The 21,713-nt window shown below is 40.4% G+C and overlaps 1 protein-coding gene across 1 annotated transcript in view; it reads left to right on the forward strand.

Annotated features, from left to right (window-relative positions):
* Positions 1 to 2,083: 2,083 nt before the first annotated feature.
* The window catches only part of PNPLA2 (patatin like phospholipase domain containing 2), a 51,769-nt gene continuing 32,139 nt past the window's right edge, over positions 2,084 to 21,713 (forward strand). The window contains exon 1 of the mRNA XM_015811953.1: positions 2,084 to 2,270. Coding sequence (XP_015667439.1) covers positions 2,084 to 2,270 — 187 coding nt within the window. The remainder of the gene's footprint in view (positions 2,271 to 21,713) is intronic.

Consider the following 21,713-nt stretch of genomic DNA (forward strand, 5'->3'; position numbering starts at 1 on the left):
AGTGCAGAGATCACTTAGTAGTCATAAAGCAGCTGGTCTTCTCCTGCCTGTTTCCACTAATACAGGGGTCTTCAAACTTGGCCCTTTTATGACTTGTGGACTTCCAACTCCCAGAATTCCTCAGCCAGCATGCCTGCTGCACTAATATGTTGTAAGCACCTTCCACAATATCCAGTTAGACTTGTCCTTCTATCTGACAAACATGGACACTAACAATAGTAAATATGTCAGAAAAGGGGACATTAAGTTTGGTAGCACCTTCAAGCTTATGCAGCTTAATTAGAGTTTGCTTGTGTTATGGGCACAGACCAACACAGCTCTTCCCCTACCTTCATTAATGAATGTCACAATGTTAAGTACATGATGTACTCTGTGCTAGAAGATCTTATACTACTTTGCAAAGCTAATCTAGGCATGTTTATTTCCTGCTATCATTATGTACCCAGTGCGATTCATAGTAAGATTCAGGGCTTTTTTTCTCATAGAATGCCCAGAAGGGAGTTCCTGCACCTTTTTTGGATGGAACCTTGTAGGGTAGGCAAGGTGGGTTGTATGATGTGTGTGAGTTCCGGCACTTTTTTTTTTTTTAAGAAAAAAAAGCACTGGTACGATTAATTGGGATTAGCCCTTAACCACCAGAAAACGGTTCGATTTTGCTTAAAGGCAATTCTCTTCCATCCAGGAGGCCCTCTTGTTGCAACTCTCCAGGTATTGCTGACCTACAGATACGGTATTGCTCACGGCCAGGCTTTCTAGAGCAGTGGTTCTCAACCTTTTTAATGCCGGGACCCCAACCGGTCGTAAGTCGAGGACTAAACCAGTCATAAGTCGAGGACTACCCAACCGGTCGTAAGTCGAGGACTTTCCCTGCCCGGGAGCGCCACGCATGCGTGGTTCCGCCCCCTGCGCCGGCTGAGGCGTAGCTGGCAAGCGGCAGAGACGGAGCAGGCCGACCACCAGCTGGCCCAGCCCAAGGGAGGTAAGGCACCCGCCGGAAAAGGGGAAAAAATGGTGGACAAAAAAAAATGGCTGACAGCCTTGCTTGGCGACCCCCGTGAAATGGTCGATCAACCCCAAATGGGGTCCCGACCCATAGATTGAGAACCACTGTTCTAGAGCTACCGGGAATCGAATTTGCCCAGTAGTGGGGGAAGTAGAGATTATCTGTAAGGATTGGGAAGAGATGGGGAGAGTATACCCTACTTCGTTCAATTCGAGAAACATAAAAGAAGGTAAACACTAGTCCTCCCTCTGCACAAACCACGCACTTTTTATCTTCCATTGCTTACGTCACAATGCGCTCAAGGCATAACAGTGGAAGCCCTTCACACTAGGAAGCAGGACCCCGGAGAGGGGGGGGGTGGAGATAAAAGGTACCACTAACACGCTTCTCTGAGTCGCGAGGTGCGGCAGCCCCAGCGACAACTCCGAGGAATACAGGTTGCCCAGCTTGCCCCACGCACGCCCTTATTGGCTGCTGTCTCGGAACGCCCCCGGCTTTCTGAGAATTCCCCCACCCCTATCGGTGTGTCCGCCCGCCGGCGAGTCCCCAAAGGACTCCCCTCCCCTCCCTCCCTCCCTCTTGCAGACTTCTAGGATCCGGACTCCGCCCCGGGCTGGGTGGTGTTACCTACGCAGCAGCCATTAGCCGGGGCTGGAGCTGCTTGTTTGTTTGCTCCCTTGCCAGCTTGAGTAGGGGAGGTTGTCACAACCCCGAGCTCCTCCTCCTCCTCCCCGCCGCAAGCAGGCACGCACCTCATATAACGTTTCCTCTGCGAGCTGTCGCCGATTAGGCGCAGGCGATTGGAGGAAGAGCGAAGGCAGCCGGGGAAAGGCGGGTGGCAACCGAGCAGCGCGGAGGGCGAGGGGAACGAGAGCTCGGCGGCGGCGGCGGCGGCCGAGAAGGGCAGCTCGTCCGGGAGCTGTTCCGAGCCTCCTCTTTGCCTTGTCCTGCCCGCGAGGCTTCGCGCCTGTGGACACATAACCGGGTCGGGCGCCCTCCGGTTCCCAGCCGTGGTCTCCCCCCACCACACGCGCCTCCCTCTCGGGCGTGCGATTAAGTTGGTGGCGGGGAGACGAGGAGATGTACCCGCCGGGCTCCACCTGGAATATCTCCTTCGCCGGCTGCGGATTCCTCGGGATCTACCACGTCGGTGTGGCCAGCTGCCTTCGAGAGCATGCCCCCTTCTTGGTGGCGAATGCCAAAAACATTTATGGCGCTTCGGCCGGAGCCCTGACGGCTACAGCCCTGGTTACGGATGCCTGCCTAGGTAAGGGAGCGCGGGTCATCTTTCCTAACCGGGTGGGGGGGAAATGGAAGCGCCCGTCATCCGAGAGGCAGCTTCCCTCTCTTCCTTTTCCAGCTCCTGGGCGCTGTCAAGACTACAATCCCGCAGCCCCCCTTCCCCTCCTCCAGGATGCCTTGCTATTTCACGTGTTGGATCGGGAGGGTATCTATTTCGGGAAGATTCTGGTGTGCTGAAGTGTGAAGTGTATGTGATCCACAAAGCCGGTGCGGTTTTTTGTTTTCTTTTCAAAATCAGATAAAAAAACTGGACAGGAAAAAAAAATGTTTTGCGAAAGGAGGACTTGTTTTAATACTTCGCTCATACTAGCGGCGTTTACACTTGTTATCCTAGCTTGTTATTAAAGACAAGTTTAGCTGGATTCACACTGTCGCATGTTATACACCACGTAACATATTTGCCCTCCGACTAATATATCAGAAGTAAGCAAATTATATTTTATACATTATAATTATTAAGAAGTATTAATGAGTCTAACTATTGAGTCAGACCATTGCAATACCCAGTCAGTGCTGTAGGTTAAAAAGGTATTTGCTGTGCTCTGATGTATATTATGATATGAATCATTGTATTATTTGAGGGAGATAATGGAATGTATGCATACATATACAGGACATAATTCCTCAGATCTGGTTATGAGAAATAATAATTGTCATAGTTATTTTATCTCAAAGGGAGATAGGTGGGCAAGAATAAATGCTCTTCCAGGTGTCCAACTGATTTATTTACACTAATGATAGATTCCTATTAAATGTTGTTGTAGAGTAGACATGTTCATTGTATTCAGGCTCTAAGGAAACAAATCTATGCTACAAGTATTACATGATGTTTTCCCCACAGCACATGATATTTTGTTAAGGTCAGGAATATAAAAAGTTTTCGTAATTGTTTTAAATCATTTGAGGGGTGTTTTCAAGCTTTTCCCAGCAAGCAGCAAGAACTATCTTTTTTTTTTCCTTGTTGTTCACTTTGCAATTTCCCATTGGAATTTCACTAAACATAAACTAAGGGGGAGCCTTAGTTTGCAGTGGTTATATTAGTAGGAGCTAGGTGATGGAAATGTATGTGTTTGTGTCTATGGAGTATATGTTGGCTACCCTAAAGTGTTTCCTTTTTACTGTTTGCTGTTCAATTCCTTTCTTCACCCTTGATGTTTTCTGCCATATTTTCCCAAATGTCCTGTATATCCTGACATGTATAGTACAAATTTTAATAAATATTTTTTTAAACTTAGATATCTGCTTACTGGGATATCCGGTTTTTCGGGACTGTAGTTCAGTAGGCTCAGGAACAACAAGGGAATCAACATGCAAATTGCATGAAGGGGTTCTATAGCCAATTTTCTCCATATTCTTATTTCTTTTAAGAAAATATTGTGCTTGGCACCATGGTATGGCAGAGGGAGGAGAATGTAGGCCTGTTTACCTCCACTTTTTTTCCTCAGAAATATTATATAACATTACATAAATGAGTCTCCAGTTGTCTTCTTTCCTCCAGTGCCTCCAGGGAAGGGATCAAAAGCATTTGCAGACAAAAAAGGAAGATATAAAAAATGGCTTCAATCTTCTTCACAACAGAGGAATATAAATCAAGCAAATAAACTGTGTATATTAAATTTGGGTAGATATTGATTAACCATGGTTTGTTTTGATTTGCACAGTGACCAGAGATGAGAGGTTGAGATTGTTATTTAATATCTGGATGAGACGGGTGAATGACTACATCAGTCCCATCTGCATTGTTTTTGAAAGAACAGGGTACAGTACTTATTTATAGTTAATATTTTTATAGCTCAAAAGCATGTCTGTTTTTGCTTTGAGAGAAAGATGAGGCAGACCTAAGAAACATTAAGTATCTTGGACAAGAATTCAGCCTTTCTTTTTTTATGAAAAGAACAGATTTATTTTGGAGGTTACTAGCAAGATCTGTAGCTCGATTTTTGAGAAGTTTCTTCTCGGTTACAATTCCAGGCAGTATTGTTCCCTTCTAAAACAACTGCTTGTGAACTTTTCCCTCTATCTCCCATGGCCACTGCTATGTTTTGGAATTACAGGATGATCTATTTTTTTCTTTAATGTAGTTAGCTTCCAACCTGCTGACACGTTGCCCATTTGTCATAGAATACTCTGGAAGGTTTGATGCTAATGTGTAATCCTTGTGGTGTAAGGCGAGGGTTACAAATATAGAACAAAGTAACTTTCACTCCTCTCCCCCCCCCCATATTCCTCAATTTGAGAATTATTAAAGGACGCGAAAGAAAACCTTACCATAAGGGAAAAGTCCAAGTAGGAAATTGGTTCCTTGTATACTTCTATGGGGCCTAATGGAATCCTAAAAAAAATTATCTGAAGTCTGTTGTTTCTCAGTGTTCTAATTTCCTTTGTTATATAAAAGAGGTGCAGAAGGGAATCTTGACAAAAGCATCTTGAATTCATAATTCCTGAAAAAAGCAGGGGAGGGCATCTTGAATTCATAATTCCTGAAAAAGCATCTTGAATTCATAATTCCTGAAAAAAGCAGGGGAGGGCATTATTCACAATGGCATAAATAATGTCGTATAACACATTAAATGTATTGTGGCAAAACCTCTTTGAGCCTAGTGGCTACTGGATTAATCTATTATTGATTTCATACTGTTTCTCCTAGCAGAAAGAGCTTAGAAAAGTACACAAAACCTGGAATACATATAGAGAGGAAAGCCCAGTAAGAATATTGCTTCCTTGGAAATACTCATAATCCATAATATCTTGGTGACATTGCTAAATTCTTCAGCAAACCCTGTTTTGGACTTTCCCTTGAAGCTTTATAGTATATGGACTAGCCATATTTATGGTAGAAGAGGAGAGTGTCATTAATTGGGCAATCATCAAGAAAGTCCTCTCCTAGCATTATGGGCCAAGCCCCTAGATAAAACTGTGAACAAGGCCTATCTGTCTGATTTATTCCATGATATTAGGAGAATTGATCTTTTAAGGATTTAGCCAGTAAAGCCTTAACTTGCCCCCCTCGTAGGCAGTCTGTACTTACAAGTTTTAAGAATCAATGTAACATGGTCTCCCTTAGCAGCACCATTTACCTATTTAGCAAATTATATCATTTTGTAGTTTCTGAATCATCATCTAAGATGGACCCAGTGAAGCAAATTAGAATGATCCAGTTAATAAGATTATGAAGGCAAGAGTTATGGTGGCTAACCTAGCTTGGCCTAGACAAAAACAGTTATCTCACTCTTCTCATTGCCTTGAGCAAGCCATTCTGTCTATTGATTTTAATATTGAATACATTATGCTATATTAGATATTACCTGCGTCTACATTTCTGGAGAAAGTTTGTTCAGCCTGAAATGGCAGCTGTGACCTACTTTATTCACCAGAAAGTATGTTGCACTGTGATAGGCAAGTGATTTTATTGATCTTTATGATATCCTTGTCATCATCTTAATCATTATTATACTTTGTTATTGCTCAATTTACAAAGAATACAGGTGAGCTCCTTTGATAGTAATGGAGGACCTTTGATGGGAATGGAGGGTCTCTGGTATGATACGGGGTTTTTCTCAGAACCGAGAAGAATTTGTTTGTCTGTTTCCTATTTCCTCCACCTGTCAGGACTGAGTGCAAGTGCTGAGAAAGCAGAGGGTCAAAACTTGTCAAAACAGCCTCAGTTGTCCAATGTATAGGAAAAGTCAGGTCTAGAGAGTTTTCTTCTCCAGAATTGCTTATTCATCTTGGTTGAACTATTGAAGCTTACGGAAAAGGAGAGGGAATTAGCTTCTGCAAATAGGAATGGCTTACATTAGGGATGTCCAGCCTTGGCGACTTTAAGACTTGTGGACTTCAATTCCCAGAATTCCCCAGCTAGCCAATTTTGGGAGTTGAAATCCACAAGTCTTAAAATTGCCAAGATTGGACATCCCTGGTTTCCATGGGATTTAAATGCAGAACCGGAAACATTCTTAAATGGCTCCTCTGTGGTTGATATATTCATCTTCTCCATGCCTTGTTCTGTATATTTAAATTTTTAATGTTAATGTTTAATAATGATTTTTATAGTTATTGTTTTTTTAATATTGTTTTATTCAATTATATGGCGGCCAGAGTTGCCTTTTGTGAGGTGGGTGGTTGAATAAATTTGATAGATAAATAAATGCAGCAATCTCATATGCTGCCGAATTGCTTAAAATAGGAGACATGTATAGTATGCATCCCATTGCCCACATGGACTACAACTTATGTCATTCCCAGAGTGCTAGGTTACTGGGGGTGATTAGAGATGTAGTTCATAATGTTATCTAAAAGCAATAGCTTGGAATGTGACATTAAATACAATGCTCACAAACGTATTTTTTAAAAGCGTGTGACACCAGAACTGAATGCCATGAGATCTGAAGTTGTTGTTTTCCTAGTGTGGTCCCACAAGGATATAGTGTCTGCTTGTTTTTGTACTGCACATTTCTGGTTTACAGGGAAGCTGTCAATACATGATGTAGCAATGGTAGTGTCAGTCATTTTGATGAAGAGTCTGACTTTCCCAAGATCACCCAGCTGGTTTCTGTACCTGAGGGGAATTAGCATCTTTGTTTCCTTACTCCTAGTCCAACAATTTACACTGCACTGTCTTTAATGAGAGCTGAAGCAAGTACATAAATATGAATAGGGAGAGGCGTCAGCAAGAGTCAAGCTAAGCCAAGTAACTAACATTAGGAACCTGATGTGTGAGCATCCCCAATGAAGTAGCTTCATTTTATTTTTTAAAGTTGCATATGTAGGATGCAACACGAATAACTGGTTATTGGATATTTACTTGCATGTTTTTGACATGCTGCAATAAAAGGAAATGTATATTCAGTTTTAATGGCCACCTATTGAAGTGCATAATTAAGATGAAGCACAGATGGTAAAATTATCTTTTATTCTCTTTGTTATTTCCATGGGTACACTTTGCTTAAGTCTATCTCTAGAATGTAGGTTTTCCCCCAAATCAGAATATGAATAGAGGAAATGTCCTGGATATTTAAAATTCATGAGCAGTGAATGGAATTATTGGCAGCTCTAGCTGAAAAATCCTGCTAGTTGATCCTCATGATGTGCATTATATAAACAAGATGTTAAAATAAATATAGCAAAGGGCATCAGTGTGGAATTAGCCCTTTAACTATGTTTCTGTGGTTGTAAGAGAAAGAGAATATGTGTGCATTAGGACCTAGTAAAGATAGGTGTGCAAATCAAGAATTTACTTGATTAAAGTAATGACTGAATTCATAGCTACATAATTAAAGGAATATCAGTGTTCATAGCTATAGGAAGCCGTGGTTTGCCCTAACTCACAGCTGGCACTAAACTAAACAAATGACATTATGATATGCAAGCCATATCTCCAGAAGGTATAGGATTGGGCTTGTTTTTGATGTCTTTGGACTTTTAAAATATTAAAATATTAAATTAAATATTTAATTAAAATATTAAAATATTTAATGGGTTCCTTCCGTTCCTTCTACGGAAAATCAGGGAGAAATTGCATCACTGTCATTCAGTAGTTTGGTTGAGTAGTCAGTTGTACTCATAGAGTACCCACCCTACTTGGAAGAGATAAATATATAATTCATAATCTTGAAAAGTAATTATTGTAGTGTAGAAAAAGATTATTAGACAAGATTGTTAAAACTAGATACCATAATGCTGGAATACAATTCTTGTCACAAGTCAAAAATCTCTTATAGAAATTAAGCAAGTTTTATCTCCTCAGACAATATGAGTATGTCTGCAGAATTAATCTCTTTTACTTTACTTTTACTGAAAAGTAAAAAAAAAATATAGAGATACAAATAGTTTTCATATTTTTAAATACTGAATATTAGAGACTTAAAATATCTCTTATACTTCTTGCATATCTTTTGTCCTGTCTAAACTTTTATTTGGCAGACTGAGGACATTTCCACACAACCTTCAGTTTTATCCTCCGAAGCTCTCAAAAGTATTTTTGTTCTACCCTATAACTCAGCCAATTTCCATCTGAGATGTTCCCCCAAAAGATGAGTAACATTATTTACACAATTGCCCAACGTGAAAAAGTATGTGGCAGAGAAAAACTGATAGATGTTTAGAAACAGAGCTCCTGAAAGCTTAGCCAGAGTAGACAATGATTGCAAACTCTGTAAAGCACCACCCCGTCTATTCCCAGTCTATGAACTAGGCTTACCATATTAAGGTATTACCGTAAACTGCATGGTTTTGGCTCATAACAAGTTTATAGGGTTCAGCTCCTTGAATCAGTTCAAGAGCACCTGTGCATGTGTGCTGAGGTGTGCCAAATCCTTGGTCCTTCTGTTTGCTGGTTGATGGGCAATTCAGTTGCAAATATAACTGTAGCACACTAATGAGGAATAATCCCTTTACTAAAGGACTATATGTGACTGTTCAGGACCTGTTTGATGAAAAAGCAGTTACTGTTTACTACAACCAGACATTGTCAAGAAGTTATTTGAGGGAATCTCACCAGCCTTCCGAGCATTTTTAATCTTTGGTGGTCAGCAAAAGCATTAAAGCATGTAAGGACATTCTCAGTAGTGAGAATTCATGCACATATGGCCTCTACACCCTGCAATAGAGAAGGCTGAATATTTGCTTGGTGTGATAAAGTTGTTTGACATTCCACAGATATTTACTTAGGAGAGCGTAAGGAAGATTTTATTAGTGTTTTCTTCAAGACCTTTTGTTCCAGTCTTGATCCAGGACTCAGTGCTGGCTACTCTGTGATCAGATCTATATCATTAGATGATAAGGAAGCAATTTTCCATGTGACCACCAGATTTGATGGGAGACCCTCTCATAAGGCTGGTATTAGCTGTGCTTTTTGCTCTGGTTACTTGAGGCTAACGATTATGATCACCCTCTCCTTAAAAGGATATTTTTGATACTTCTAGAGAACCTCAAAAGTATAGCAATGAAGTCCCAAATGCTTTAGTTTGGAATTTAGCAAAGCTCACTGACTTGCAAAGGCCTAGCTAGCAATTAAGTATATTTAAGAACTGCAGCTTTAATCAAGAACTTCTGGGAAGGGGGAAAATCAACTTATGGCGTGGATTTAATTCTGAGCAGAACATTTGCTTAGCCTTGGTTGAAATAAATAAATTTCTCTCTTACCTTCCACTTACTGCAAAGAGAAACTGGAAAGATTTGATGAGCTTTTAGATGTAACAAGTTATGTACTTTCAACTTGTGGACAGAAGTGAACATGATTGTGTCTGTATGGGAAGCAGTTTCCTATCCAGTTTTTATTTTGTTATCCTATGGGTTTATGTGTGTGCCATTATAAAGAAAACTATATGCTAGCTTTCCTTAAGATGAATTTAAGATAGTTTTCATCAACAGAGCCTATGGGAAAGGTTGCCATAAATGAAATGTAATCTTGGAAATACCCAAAGCAATTTTCATAAACATTGTTCAGCATTAAATGTTGAAAATGTCTGCAAAATAAGAGTGGAACCACGATTGTCTGGGACATTGCACATCCTCTTCACAACCTGTTTTCCTTGTTACCTTCTGGGAGGAGGCTCCATGGTATCCGAAGCAGAACATCCAGATTCAGTCACAGCTTTTTCCATACAGTATTAACCTTGTGAACTCTAAAGCTTCCTCCTTCCGTTATGTATTCAAGATGGACAGTGATTAATATTTATATGTTACTTATATGTAAGGGTGTAGGTCTATACATATGTTGTATATAGTATGTTTTAAATGTGTGTTATGTATGTGTACACTTTGAGAGAAAGCAACTAAATGTCATTTTTAATGTGTGCCGTTGTGTCCACAGGAAAAAAAATGACAATAAAGGTTATCTAATTTAATCTATCTAACCTTTTCTAAAGAGCAATGCCTTGTTTGTCCCTACCCAAACTTCCTGTGTTCATGGATATGAAGGAACAGTATTGTACATCCTGAACTTTGCTGTTGTCATAGTAAACGTATCAGTACTGTACAGCGGCGAGGGGGGGTTGTTTGTTTTTTACAAACCTCACACAAAAACCAGATCAAAGTGAATTGAGAAAATGTTTATTTCCAAGAACACCTCAAGCTTGATAGGTCTTTCCTTAATTTCAAGAATACCATACTAGTGTAATAGTAACTTGTCTACTCAAAAGTAGAAGATTAAAAACTGGGTTATGACTTCACTGTTGGCAACTCAGCTTCAGTAACCCAGCTCTACTGGGTCAAAGTTAAAATATAATCCGTAGGTCTTAATGTGTAAGTGTAAGCACTTTATGTAAGGGCAAAGAGGACTGAATTCCAGAGGGAGTGAAAGTTGATATATGAAACAAGCTAGCAGACTTGATTGTGCCAAGAAATATATCTGTTTGGTTTCCATCAGCAATTGATAAAAGGGAATGGAAGAGGAACACTGAAGAAATTAGGATGAAGGACCTTCTGACTGCAGTATCTACACTGTATCTGTGTTTGCAGCTCATTGTTTAAACATCTCTTGTCTAGACATGTAGGATGTCTAAAATTATAATAAGCTAGGGCCTATTATAATTTTAAATGTCTCTTGCTTCAAATATTGTACCCTGCCCATGTAGCACTGTGTTTTAAAAAGCTCTGGAGTATAGCATGCCCAAAACAAGTATTGAAAGAGGATGCTAATTATAGAGAATATAAAAAGAGACCTTTAGACTTCTTCTGCTGTTAGGACAGAGCCTATAATTGAATTATGCTTTTTTCTAAAGAGCTTCATTTTCTTAGTCTTTCTTTTAAAAAAAAACTTGCAACAAAAATGTAAACAGAGGGCACTAATTTTTAAATCACTTCACCACTGCAGATTGGTTTAAAATGGGATCCTGGATTTCAGGTTGTTAAAAACGCAAACATCAAGCAGTCCTCTTGATTGTACCACTGGACTTTCTCTAGAAACTCCCAGACATAGTTCTTCTCTGTATACTGTAAGAAGCTTTGGGCTGCCTTAGATAAGTGTTATCTTCCCAGGCAGCAGGTGAGGAAACTTTTCTGAAAGTGCATATAAATGGGCAGATGGGGAGAGCAGGAATTAGCAATCAGACTGGGCAGGGTATTTGCTAAAGCATATATTTTCCTCTATCATAAATCATGTACATTGGTCTATAAGCAGTGTAATTAGATAAAAGTTATCAAAAAGCAATGCATGATTCACTTGTATCTTTGGCAAGATGATGTGGCATGGCCTAGCAGTAAAAGTCTCTATTCCAGAGATAGCTTTTAGGCCTTGCCATTGAGAAAGAAGTTTATTTTGGATTTAAGATCACATTGCAATCCAGTCACTATGCATTTTAAAGTATGGCTTATGTTTTTCTGGAATACAAAACCAAGTGTGACTGGTAGAACAAACCACCATTAAGAAAATCATGTCTCAGCATGATGGTGAACCAAATCAGTCTCTGCTATGTATGTATACTGTACTCTGTATTGAGTATTACTCTGAGTTGTAATTAAAGTGTTTTTTTTAACTGAATTATAATGTAATGAACTTATTTCTTAATGGCTGATAGAGTTTTATTCCATGAAAAAAATGGCCACTGAGTACAAACATTCCCACTCATCTAAAATTAAATGAATGTAATAAATGGATGTAATGCATGAATCCTAGTTCATTAAAAATTTCTTTTGCAATGCACAGTCATAACGGCTAAGATTATTTACTAAGCTAGGTCATGGTTTATTTTAGACATTTACTGAATAGATCATAAAATAATAAACTGGTTCACATGACACCAAGCCATACCTTGCAAACCATCATGATTTAACATGGTTGAATTTAATACTGATCAGTTTTGGCAAAGCTGCAGAATTAAGATAGCCAGTGCATGTTTAAAGGGAAGGTTCCATCTTCCACTATCATAAAATTCTGCCACACTGATCTCTTGATTCACGTTTTTAAAGCCCTGCACACCACTGGATTACTTCACCCATGGCTACACCTTGCCAGAATAGAATCAATATGCCTAGTCTGATCATCCTGGGAAGGCTGTAAGTCCCATCCATCCCTTCTGAAGTATATGGGTCAGTGTTTCTCAACCTTGGTAGTTTTACAGTGTGTGGACATCGACTCCCAGAATTCTCCACCTAGCATGCTGGCTGGGGAATTCTGGGAATTGAAGTCCACACATCTTAAAATTGCCAAGATTGACATAGGATGTACTCAGTAGTAGCTTCCTCTCTCCCTCCTTCCCAATAGATCTACTTTTCATAAGCAAGTCCCTGAATAGGGAATTTCATGATGCTTGGTTTTGGTAATTGTAATATTTGTTCATTTTAATTGTATTCTTGTGTTATTTGCTGCCCACAGTCTGTTTGGAGTGGGACAGCCTAGCAATGTTGTTTAATAAATAAGCACTACATTATGTGAGCTTATTCAATAAACCATTGTTAAAAGAAAGAATTTTTAACACAATATTTGAAGTCATCCAAAGTTTGAATGCCAATTATTAGCCCGTAGAATAAAATAACTGGTCAAGGTAACATTAACTGATTTGCATAAAATGTTCCATTAGAAGTAATTTCTGTATCATCCTTAGCCCAAAAAACAAACCAACAGTAGGTTATTGTATTCTGTATAAATTAGGACAGTGTGAAAAGCTAATTAAACTCATTATATGCTTTTTCTTGACTGGCTACTGGTTTGTTCATAATGAACTCTAACATTTGAGTTTCCTGTTTATTTTTGTGTAGCTATTATTCGGGTCTTTCATCTGAGGGTGGAATGAAAGGTAATGCCTCCAATATTATAGGTTACCCATAAATGCTCTAGTGCTCTGACATGTTCTTTAGCATTTATTTCGCTTCAGAAGCGTTTATTTTGACAGAAAGTTACTGCGAGAAAACATGTTGTTACTATTTGTGAAATCAAAGCCTTCAGTGAAGAATACGTGTTAGTGTGTTTTAAGCAATGCACCATAATTGCCTTTTTTTTGTAACTGCCAAGTGCCGAAGAAATTCTTCCAGTTCAAATTCACCTACAGATGTAGGTTCTTTATGATGGTGATTGTGCTGATAGGATTACTGTACATCACTGAGCCAAAAATATACAGACTGTAAACTGTGAAGGATGGATTTGTGTGACCAAGAACAAAATGGATGAGCTCTGACAGCAACCAATGAGTTTCACATAACAAAAGTTGATGACACAATTGGAGATTACTGAAAGGGAAATGGCTGTCAATCTTGGTATATGTGAGTCATATTATTGATCTTAATGCTTTCTTCATATGAGACTGCAATGTTTTGTAGAAAATTAGATTTGGCAATACTTGAAATTCTATCAGTATTTGTTATTCAGTTGTTCTTATGATAGGACCGTGGTGGCAAACCTATGGCACGCGTGCCACAGGTGGCACGCAGAGCCCTCTCTGTGGGCACGCACACCGTCGCCCCAGTCCTAGGCCTTCAGATGAATATTATAAAATCTTTTCACTTTAGGCCTCTGCCACCGTGTGCAAAAAAAAAAAGTTCAATCAATCAATCAATTTCAACTTCTTGCGGGAAAAAAAAAGATCTCGCAAAGTTGGAATTGATTGATTGAACTTTTTAGTCCCACCCAATCTGCAACCATGCCCACCCAGTGGGCCACACCCACCCAGTGGGCCACGCCCACCCAATGGGCCATGCTCACCCAATGGGCCACGCCTACCTGGCACCCGACGATACATAAGTGGGTTTTGGGTTGCAGTTTGGGCACTCGGTCTCTAAAAGGTTCGCCATCACTGTGATAGGACATCTCCCTAGCAGTCAATTGCAATTTACTTTCTTTACATCCATTATTCTGTGTCCTGCACTTCTGTATAACATCCTTTCAGATATTTGAAGGATATGATCAGTCCAGAGAGCCAGTTTGGTATGGTGTTTTAAGATGCTGGCCTAGAAACCAAGAGATTCTGAGTTTTAGTCCTGCCTTAGGCATGAAAGTCAGCTGGGTGACTTCACCTGTGAGAAAAATAGGAGAAGGAAGGAGTGTTATGTACGTTTACCATCTTGAGTTACTTATAAAGTAATAAAGGTGGGATTAAAAAAAGTTTAATAATACAGAATAAAATAGAACTGCTGTATTCATTGATTTAGAAACTACTGTTTATGTAGTTATTTACCCTAGCCGTTCATTTAAAGATGCCCTAAACATAACTTTCCTTTTAAAGTAAGAACCAAAGTCGAATATTCACTTTATGTGACTGGATTATGCATTAATATTTCACTGCATTTGCTATTGTGTGGACTAAAACCTGCTCATTAAAAAACAAGCCAATAAGGATTAAAATATAATATTCCAGTGGGGTTTCAACCTTGGGTTGATGAAACATTGCTTGGTAACTTTATAAGGAATCTTCATGTATTTTTATGATGAAAGAGACCAATGATTCAGATAGATTTTAGGTATTCTTTTTTCAATAAATTGTATTGTCTTTCATCATAACAAATATTTTGGTTACCCTGTGTTCACAGAAGACAGCAAATTCAAACCGAAAGGAAAAGAGCTGCATGGCAAACTGGCATGGTGAACTTCTTATATTCATTGAGTTCTCTTGATCATGCAATAATGCTGATTGCAAAATCATAATGTAGAATGCATAACTAAAATGCTCCACCTCTCTTTTCCATATAGGTCTAGACCAGGGGTAGTCAACCTTGGCTCTTTTATGGCTCGTGGACTTCAACTCCCAGGTTGACTACCCCTGGTCTAGACTCTGGATCATGGGTTCCGAACCTGTGGGCTGCAGCCTACTACCGGGACGTGGCCTGCTGGCCACTGGGCCACAAGACAGGCTGGCCAATGCGCGAACATATATGCGCACACTCACCCCCACGCCATGTGGTGAAAACGGGGCACAGCGTGGCAAAAACAGGGTGGCGCTAGCGCCTGCGTGGCAAAAATGCTAGTGAGTGTGACCACTAGCTCCATCACATTTGCGTCACATATGCTTGTGGCCCTGTTTGTGCGTGCACATGCGTAAAATGCTTCCCCCTCCATTTCCCTCTGGTCCGCCAACTGAGAAAGATTGGAGACCTCTGCTCTAGTCTAGACCATTTCAGCCTGCTCTAAGGCTACCCTGATTTTTTCAGTGATAAAATCCATATGGCTTGGGGACGGGGACAGCTTATGAAGCATTAAATCAGGGCTTCCAGTCATCAGTATTTCCTCAAGTATCCTTTACGCCTACTTCATTTAACTGCTGCTATATGCACAGGCATGATTAAACTTTCTTGATATATGTCTTTGATCATTCTGGTCTTTTCAACAGCCTGATTGCAACAGATAGCCATCACTACTCTGACTTGCTTTGAGAAGAGCAAACTGTTTATTATGGCATTACTATAAAGTTATAGCTTATTGAGTAAGCTATGTTTAAGCAAAACATGACTTAGTGCAACATGTTTTCATCATAACGAGCAATAGTGCATTACGGATGTTACAGTGTTTGGTTTTAGTGGCTTTAGTCTATTGCACCAAAAAGAAGTTGTGCAATTCTAACCTTCCAAACTCATTGACTGCTTCATGAAGTTTCAGATTGTTCATTGACCTTCAAATATTTATTATATGAAAATAAAACATGACTTTCACCAATAATATTATGAATAATAAATAACAATACAATAATAAATAAGGACTTCAGAAAAATGGTGGTTTTTAAAATATGAAAAATACAAGAATCAACATATTGTTTTTACTGAAATGATTGATATAATTAATGGGAAAAATGCTCCGATGAGCATCAACAAGGGGAACTGATACTTGGTTGGAGATTGTTCAGGTGGGAGAGTAGACTCAGTAAGCAGATGAACAGGACTACTACACAGTATATATATATATATAAAACCTTCCTAAGACAGGAGAGATGAGAGAGACAAGGGGGAAGATGGAAAGTCTCAGACATACAGTACAAAGCATGCTGGTAAATGAGGCTAGTAACACAGAGATGAAAAAGATAATTCAGGACTACTCTCTCAGGCATTCCAACTCTGGGTAACACTGTCTTGTCATTATAGCAATAGCATTTAGACTTATATACTGCTTCATAATGCTTTATAAGCAGTTAGAGAGTCAGCACATTGCCCCCAACAATCTGGGTCCTCATTTTACCAACCTCGGAAGAATGGAAGGCTGAGTCAACCTTGAGCCTGTGAGAATCGAACTCCTGGAGTGAGCAGCGAGTTAGTCTGCAATACTGCATTCTAACCACTGCGATACTATGGCTCCTCTCACCTCCCCTTATACATTAGGGACTGCCATTAAGCACTACAGAGCTACCCAAAGATTAATTAACCTCATCATGTTTCATTACTTATTGACCACCCAGACATTTATCAATCCCTTGGATAGTCCCATCAACCCTTGGAGGTCTATACTGAGTTACTTTGAGGATCCCTGCTCTAATTGCATCCACTTATTTAGATAACTAAAATGTTACACTGTATTTGTTGATATCTATCTATCTATCTATCTATCTATCTATCTATCTATCTATCTATCTATCTATCTATCTATCTATCTATCTATCTATCTAATCTATCTATCTCCTAAATTTTTGGATTGCTAACAAAGAATTAAAGGGGATTGGGATAGCTATTTTGAGCTGATTAGCTCTCATCAGCCAGATATACCCTTCTGAGATTCGAACCTCGGCTGCATTAGGCAGCTGTGTTGACCTTAAGCCACAGGCTCTTTCTCACTTTGTCAGCTGTGTCAGGGAGGGAAGAGACCAGGGGAGGAGATTCATCTTGAGTGTTTTTTGATGCACCCTGCCGGCCCAAATATGGGAGGAAGAAAGATATATATATCTTTTAAACAAGATTAAAACATTATTTTTTATCTAATACAAACTATTATAAAGTAAGAAAGAAACAATGAAAAAGGAACCAAAGGGAAAGAATAAAGTACATCAGAAAAAAAAAGTTGAAGAAAAATAGAAAAGAAAAAAAAAAACCATAAACAAGTAATTCCCAACAGTTCTAAGTAGAAATGTTACGTTGTATGTGTGCATTTGTGTGGGACAGAGGAATTTTACACACCACAGCAACAACCCTGTGAGGTGGGTTGAGCTGAGAGTGCGAGGGACTGGCCCAAAGTTACCCAGCTGGCTTTCTTGCCTAAGATATAAGATAACCTTTATTGTCATTTTTATACTGTGTGCACAGCGGCACATATAAAAAATGAAATTTAGTTGCCCTCTCTCAAAGTGAAACACATACATGACACGTACCTAAACATACTATGAACAACATACGTATAGACCCATACCCCTACATATACGTAGCAAATAAATATTAAATATTGTCCATCTTGAATATATAACGGAAGGAGGCAGCTTCACAAGGTTAATGCTGTATGGAATGAAACTATGGCTGAATCTGGATGTTCTGCTTCGGATACCACAAAGCCTCCTCCCAGAAGGTAACAAGGAAAACAGGTCGTGAAGAGGATGTGTAGTGTCCCAGATGATCTTACGGACCCTGCTCAAGCAGCGCTTCTGTGCTATGTCCTGGATGGGAGGGAGGGAAGTGCCAATGATCTTTTCGGCCATCCGCATCACTCTCTGCACTGCCTTCCTGTCTGAAGCAGTGATGCTTCCAAACCAGACTGTGATGCTGTATGACAGGATAGGACTAGGTGAGTCCAAGGCCTAGTTTCAAGGACAGCTTCCTTTCAGACGCCGCACAGTGGAAACTGTCAGTTTGTCAAACATGCTCAGTTGCATCTTATTTCTTTTCCCAGCTATTAACTCATTTGCAGATACGTTGAATGGGATTCTTGAAATTGCTTGCTTGGCTGAATTTGCTTTGCCCAGATAACATTTGTGTTAGTTTCTGTGGGAACAAAGAAATGCAAAGATGGCTCTGGGCCAGGGTTTCTAAGAATTCTCTTACACAGAACTCTATCTTTGCATGGAGAAATATTTGCACAGGGTTATTTTTTTATTAAAAAGTAATTCTCTACATAACAAAGGCAATCTGTATGTTGGATTTACAGAGAGTTGTCACAGCCTTCCTACCTCTTTTTTCTGTATTAGGAAAGGACATTCTCCCATCACCTTCTTCCCTGGCCTATGGGCTTGAGAGTACAGGAAATCCTCAAGGGAGAAAACCTTAAAACAAGAACAATTTAGACCAGGGGTAGTCAACCTTGGCTCTTTTATGACTCGTGGACTTCAACTCCCAGAATTCCTGAGCCAGCACAGCTGGCTCAGGCATTCTGGGAGTTGAAGCCCACGAGTCATAAAAGAGTCAAGGTTGACTACCCCTGATTTAGACCATCACATATTATTTGTTCACAGCAACAGACAAACATCCTTTTAAAACAATGAAGTAGGAATCAATTCCTATAAAGGGAGGTTTTGCACTTCTTCTTTTTTCTTCCTGTTTAGAACAGTTTTTGTTTAGTTTAATTTTTTTTTCCAGATTGAGGAAAAACTTTCTATGGAAGTTTGATCCCTGATGATAAGATTACCTGTGTTGACCTAGACATGAGGTGGGCAAGTCAGATGTATTCTCTTCCCACTAGAAACATAAGTTCTCACAACTAAAGCACTTGCAAAAGGCACATTCACCTCTTTTTTTAGAGCAGTGTTTCTCAACCTGGGCAACTTTAAGATGGATGGACTTCAACTCCCAGAATTCCCCAGCCAGCAAAGCTGGCTGGGGAATTCTGGGAGTTGAAGTCCATCCATCTTAAAGTTGCCCAGATTGAGAAACACTGTTTTAGAGCCTAAGAACTTGCTTGAATATTGGTCTGATCCTACTGCCGTTTCCCCAAAGATCTATGACAGTGGTTCCCAACCTTTTTGGCATCAGGGACCAGTTTCGTGGAAGACTATGTTTCCACAGACCGGGAGAAGGGGGAGAAGTGTACATCCTAGATCTCTCGCATGCACAGTTTACAATAGGGTTTGTGCTCCTATAAGAAATTACAGTCTGATGATCTGAAATGGAGCTGAGGTGGTGATGCTAATGCTGTGGAGCAGCTGCAAATACAGATGAAGCTTTGCTTGCTTGCCCGCTGCAGCCAGTTCTTAACAGGCCTCGTAGTGGTAGAGGTCTGTGACCCAGGGTTGGGGACCCCTGATCTATGAGATTCTTGGGGGCAGGGGCTTTATCCTGCTGTAACCCTACCCTGCCAATTATTGCTGCCTTCTCCTAGAACAGTGTTTTTGGGAAATGTAGCTTCTGTGTTTAATGCTAACCATTTGTTCCAGTCCCCTTCTCTGTGCCCCAGTGCCTGGTCAACAGACCATAAGACCTTGGGTTCCTAGCTGCTACTACCCACTGTCAATTTGGCTTATAATAAATCACACATCTTTTATGATTTCTTTAGGGATATTAGGGACAGAAGAGGGTGTGTGCTGCCTCACTCATTCACACGCACACATAATGGTGGGTTAGTGGATTTATTAATATTCCCCAGCAATTCCCTTCACTAAAAACACAGAACTGTCCCAATTAAGTCCAACCAAAAGCAGACCAATGCCAATCCACAGAGCAATGGCCAGTGAGTCCACAAGACACTTGAAAGTTTCCCAAACCAGATAAACCCACTAGCTAAAATTACATCCACAATGCAAGAGGATGCATGAGGGCAGAAAAGTCCAGAGTTCACAAGGCACAATCCAAAGACAAGGTATGGGGTCAATCTAAGGCAGGGGTGTGAAACTGCAGGCCTATGGGCCGGTTGCATCATATGGAGGCCGCGCCTACCCCAGTTCCGGCAATGCAAAAAAAGTCATGATACATCGCGACACGTCACGGGATGTGGCGAGTTTGACACCCATGATCTAAGGCAAGGCTGGAATCATAACAACTGGGGAACTACCAGAGGACTGGAAAAGAGCTGATGTAGTTCCCATCTACGAAAAAGGGGAAAAAAAGGACCCAGGAAATTACAGACCTATCAGCCTGACCTCAATACCTGGGAAGATTCTGGAAAAACAACGAAACAGCGAACACCTACAGGCAAACAAAGTCATTACTAAAAGCCAACACGGGTTTGTCAAAAACAGATCATGCCAGACAAATCTTATTGCATTCTTTGACCAAGTGACAAAATTAGTGGACCAGAGGAATGCTGTGGATATAATTTACTTGGACTTCAGTAAGGCATTTGATAAAGTAGATCACAACCTACTACTTGATAAGATAGAAAAATGCGGGTTAGACAGCATCACCACCAGATGGATTCGTAGCTGGCTGACCGGCCGTACTCAGCGTGTGGTCCTCAATGGAACCGCATCTACATGGAGGGAAGTGTGTAGTGGGGTGCCCCAGGGCTCTGTTCTGGGCCCAGTGCTCTTCAACATCTTCATCAACGATTTGGATGAGGGGATAGATGGGGAACTCATCAAATTTGCAGACGACACCAAGCTGGCAGGAATAGCCAACACTCCAGAAGACAGGCTTAGGATACAGGAGGATCTGGACAGACTTGAACACTGGGCGCTATCTAACAAAGTGAAATTCAATGGTGAAAAAAAGGAAGGTTCTATATTTAGGCAAGAAAAACCAAATGTACAGGTATAGTATAGGGGGTACCTTGCTCAATAGTAGTAACTGTGAGAGAGACCTCGGAGTCCTAGTGAACAATCATTTAAATATGAGCCAGTAGTGTGTTGCAGGTGCCAAAAAAGCCAACACAGTGCTAGGCTGCATTAACAGAGGGATAGAATCAAGATCAGGTGAAGTGTTAATACCACTTTACAATGCCTTGGTAAGGCCACACTTGGAATACTGCATCCAGTTTTGGTCACCACGATGTAAAAAAGATGTTGAGACTCTAGAAAGAGTACAGAGAAGAGCAACAAAGATGATTAGGGGACTGAAGGCTAAAACATATAAGGAATGGTTGTTGGAATTGGGTATGTCTAGTTTAACGAAGAGAAGGACGAGGGGGGACATGATAGCAGTGTTCCAATATCTCAGGGGCTCCCACAAAGAAGAGGGAGTCAAGCTATTTTCCAAAGCGCCTGAAGGCAGGACAAGAAGCAACGGGTGGAAACTAACCAAAGAGAGAAGCAACCTAGAACTAAGAAGAAACTTCCTGACAGTTAGAACAATTAACCAGTGGAACAACCTGCCTCCAGAAGCGGTGAATGCTCCAACACTAGAAGTTTTTAAGAAGAAACTGGACAGCCATTTGTCCAAAATGGTATAGGGTTTCCTGCCTGAGCAGGGGGTTGGACTAGATGACCTCCAAGGTCCCTTCCAACTTTACCATTATTATTATTATTCTTAAAAACACACAGCTAGAAAATGTACATGTCATCTCCATCTGTCTGCTGTGCTAAATAGCCAGTTTCTGGTGCAGCCCATCAAGAGGGATGAGACTACATCCTGAGTAATCAGGCTGACCTTCGCTGCTTCTGCCTTTTCTCTGCCCTCCATATTCTCAGATCAGGTGCAGAAG

This window comes from Protobothrops mucrosquamatus, unplaced genomic scaffold (assembly GCF_001527695.2).
Source record: "Protobothrops mucrosquamatus isolate PMUCROS unplaced genomic scaffold, P.Mucros_1.0 scaffold_56, whole genome shotgun sequence".
Lineage (NCBI taxonomy): Eukaryota > Metazoa > Chordata > Lepidosauria > Squamata > Viperidae > Protobothrops > Protobothrops mucrosquamatus.